Source organism: Bison bison, unplaced genomic scaffold, assembly GCF_000754665.1.
Source record: "Bison bison bison isolate TAMUID 2011002044 unplaced genomic scaffold, Bison_UMD1.0 scf7180017864482, whole genome shotgun sequence".
In the NCBI taxonomy this organism is placed as follows: domain Eukaryota; kingdom Metazoa; phylum Chordata; class Mammalia; order Artiodactyla; family Bovidae; genus Bison; species Bison bison.
The window spans coordinates 1,932,444-1,934,580 of record NW_011495042.1 but is presented as its reverse complement, the minus strand read 5'-3'; the positions used below and the strand labels follow the sequence as shown (position 1 = coordinate 1,934,580).

The 2,137-nt window shown below is 56.6% G+C and overlaps 1 protein-coding gene across 1 annotated transcript in view; it reads right to left on the bottom strand.

Annotated features, from left to right (window-relative positions):
- The window catches only part of SLC6A20 (solute carrier family 6 (proline IMINO transporter), member 20), a 56,738-nt gene that overhangs the window by 44,630 nt on the left and 9,971 nt on the right, over positions 1–2,137 (bottom strand). The window contains exon 3 of the mRNA XM_010862509.1: positions 3–28. Coding sequence (XP_010860811.1) covers positions 3–28 — 26 coding nt within the window. The remainder of the gene's footprint in view (positions 1–2; positions 29–2,137) is intronic.

Sequence of the window (2,137 nt, the reverse complement as noted above, 5' to 3'; positions counted from 1 at the left end):
ATGATGATGTAGGGCACCAGGAAGCTCCCTGCAGGCGGGCAGAGACAAAGCTGGGCCGTCACCCGGGGCTCCCCCCGGGGACCCCCACACACACCCTTCCTCTCCACCGCCCCCCACATTCTACTCGCCACTTCCTTCTCCTAACTTTCCCTTCATCCATCCGTTCTTAAACACAGTTTTAAAATATATTGTTTACTTTTGGCTGTGGTCTTCGTTTACTTTTGGTCTTCATTGCTGCACGCGGGCTTTCTCTGGTTGCAGCTAGTGGGGGCTACTCTCCAGCTGCAGTGAGAAGCCTTCAGTAGCTGTGGTTCCCCGGGGCACTAGAGTCAGGTTCAGTAGTCACGGCATAGGGGCTTAGTTGCTCTGTGGCATGTGGGATCTTCCTGGATCAGGGATCGAACCCGTGTCTCCTGCATTGGATTCTTTACCAGAGACCCACCAGGGAAGCCCCATCCATCCATTCCTGAATTTTCCCTTTTCCCCAGAATCCATCCCTCCACCTGTCCACTCGTCTGTCCTTCCATCCACCCATCCTTCTATCCTTTTACCTTTCGACTCACCGTGCCACCCACGGATCACAGGCACCCACATCAGTCCTTAATGTCTCTAAATACTTCCATCCTGCGTGGTAAAGTGCCCCGTCCCAAGACCCTTGAGCGCCTTCAGTGCCTCAGCTGCCCCCGCCCCTCTGCCAGAAGCCCCGATTCCATTTCTACTAAAGCAGCTAATGGCTGGTCAGAGCCCAGGCCGCTGAGTGGTTACCTGTTCTGAACATCGCCCCTCGATCCGGCCAGACAGCCGCCCACCTCCACGTACTTCCCTTGGGCTTTTCACGGGGCCCGTGTGGTGCCCCACAGCGGGTGTTACCCTAAACAGGTGCCTCACTGAACACTTAGTCTGGGCCAGGCCCCGAGCTGAGTGTGCGGAGGATAGGAGAATAGCAGCCCTGCTTCCTGCCCACAAGGGGTCACCCAGGCAGAAAAATTTCAGTGGCCTTATGATTGTCGAGAACCACAGGTACTCCGCAGGGCCTATGTCTTCAGAGACGAGGCCGGGGCTTGACAGGTATGTGTGGAGACAAGGGCTCCCCAGTAGACAGAACCCAGGCCACCGCCTCCCTTGAAGGAGCACTTCTGTTGTATATATGTCCATTTTATACAGTGGCCCTTGGCCTAAATTTTCATTTTAATAACAGGTTACCAAGTGGCTCATTGGTAAAGAATTGTCTGCAATGCAGGAGATGCAGGTTCTATCCCTGGGTCGGGGTGATCCCCTGGAGAAGGAAATGGCAACCCACCCCAGTATTCTTGCCTGGGAAATCCCATGGACAGAGGAGCCTAGTGGGCTCCAGTCCACGGGGTCGCACTGAGTCAGACTCGACTGAGCGACTGCACACCACCATCACCCTGACTAGCGCAGATTTGAGCCACTGGTTCCCAAGGCGCCATCTGCAGACGCGGACCCTTGGTGATGGTGGGGAGCAGGGGGAGTGAACAGAGCCAAGAAAGGAGCCCCCCACCCGCAGACACATGGAAAGGGGCTGGCAGCCTGCTGGAGGGGGGCCCCGGCCCAGCCACCCCACTGTTTCTGCTGTTGGTCCCGTTTCCTCCTCCAGATGCCCTCGGACACCTCTCCCCCAGCTCCTGGCTCCTTGTCAGTGGACCTGAAAAAACGTTCGCTGGGAGAGGAGGGCAGGACTCTGAGTGAAAGAAAACCCTGACCCTACAGCTGCAGGGATTAAGGGCTGCTTACACAAGGAACTGGCTCTGGAAGTATCAAGGTAAACAGAATACATATGTTCACAGACACATCTAATACTCACAAAACTGCTCCCTTGGGGACTGGCCTGGTGGTTCAGTGGTGAAGAACCCGCCTGCCAATGCAGGGTCCTCGGGTTCACTCCCTGGTCAGGGAACTAGGACCCCACATGCCGCGGGGCAACTGAGCCCGTGGGCTGTAAGAAAAAGATTCTGCGTCCCGCAACCCAAGATGCCGCGCGCAGCTACTAAGGCCCAACCCGGCCAACAGGCTTCCTTTTAGAGCCGCCACCGCACACTCGTGCTGTCCCGTAGCCCACGCTTGTCTCACGACCACTCTCTGGACCACAGCGTGTACATTCCACTAGGACAACGTG